Source organism: Cyprinodon variegatus, unplaced genomic scaffold (assembly GCF_000732505.1).
Source record: "Cyprinodon variegatus isolate N-32 unplaced genomic scaffold, C_variegatus-1.0 Scaffold2208, whole genome shotgun sequence".
In the NCBI taxonomy this organism is placed as follows: domain Eukaryota; kingdom Metazoa; phylum Chordata; class Actinopteri; order Cyprinodontiformes; family Cyprinodontidae; genus Cyprinodon; species Cyprinodon variegatus.
In genome coordinates, this window is record NW_015152661.1 from 21,394 (window position 1) to 22,474 (window position 1,081).

General features: G+C 44.9%; 1 protein-coding gene across 1 annotated transcript in view; it reads right to left on the reverse strand.

The window, feature by feature from the left end:
- The window catches only part of LOC107080673, a gene marked incomplete at its 3' end in the record, with an annotated part of 19,769 nt that overhangs the window by 13,681 nt on the left and 5,007 nt on the right, over window positions 1-1,081 (reverse strand). Inside the window, exon 5 of the mRNA XM_015368881.1 lies at window positions 152-516. Coding sequence (XP_015224367.1) covers window positions 152-516 — 365 coding nt within the window. The remainder of the gene's footprint in view (window positions 1-151; window positions 517-1,081) is intronic.

A 1,081-nucleotide genomic window follows, 5' to 3' on the forward strand; every position in this document is an offset into this window, starting at 1 on the left:
CCATCCATCCATCCATCCATCCATCCATCCATCCATCCATCCATCCATCCATCCATCCATCCATCCATCCATCCATCCATCAGCAGCCCCTCTCTGCTCCATGGGAACATGGAGAGCAGAACTGCTTTAGCTGGAACCCAGTTAAACCCACCTCATCCCTCTCTATGTCAGCAGAGTGGTCTTCCACCATCTGATGAAGGACCAGGGTCTGCTGGTGGTGGGACATTCGCTCTTTGTACTTTTGTTGCTCCTGAAGCATCTCCTTAGCCTTACAGAGCTTTCTCCTGGAAGCGTCATTCTCCTTTTCAATCTGCATTTGGATCCTCATATTTTCTAACCTCTCCCTTTGTTGCCTCTCCTGCTCTCTTCTTTCTAGTTCTTTTTTTTCCTGTTCAATCTGTTCTTGGATTCTCCTCATTCGTTCCAGCTCTGCCTGGCGCCTTTTTTCTTCTTGTTCTCTCCTTTGTTGCTCCTCTCGCTGGCGTTTTGCTTCTCGCTTCTCTTCTTCAATCCTTCCTGCCAAAAAAAAAACATCATCAGCAGTTTTTTCACTTTGTCATACCTCTGCTATCCAAATGGAAAACGGATGATTTATTGTGGTTTTATCTCTTAGGCAAGATTTATTTTCTGCAAAACTCCTCTTTATTTCCAAAAACAAGAAGTATACATAAATATAAGCATAAAAGAGGATTTTTAGTCAGTAGGCTGTCTGTAACAGGATGACTCCTCCTACATTACTGAGCTTGAAAATCTCCAGATGAGACCAGAAAGAGGCTGAGATGCTCTCCTGATCTCAGACTTCCTGATTTGAAGAATACTGTTGAATCAAAAGAAACAGGCCAAAGAATACTGGAGATGCTGTCCAGACAGGAAGCTCTGGGTGTGGACCCCATGGGCTGGAGGACCAAAGGTCAGGAGACTTCCACTGAAAGTAGAAGAACCACAGTGCAGGTACTATTGGACCTCAGTGCAGCATTCGATACTGTCAATCACTCCGTTAGAGCACCTGGAAAACTGGGTCGGCCTCTCTGGTACAGCTCTCAACTGGTTTAAATCCTACTTAAAGGACAGGGACTTTTTT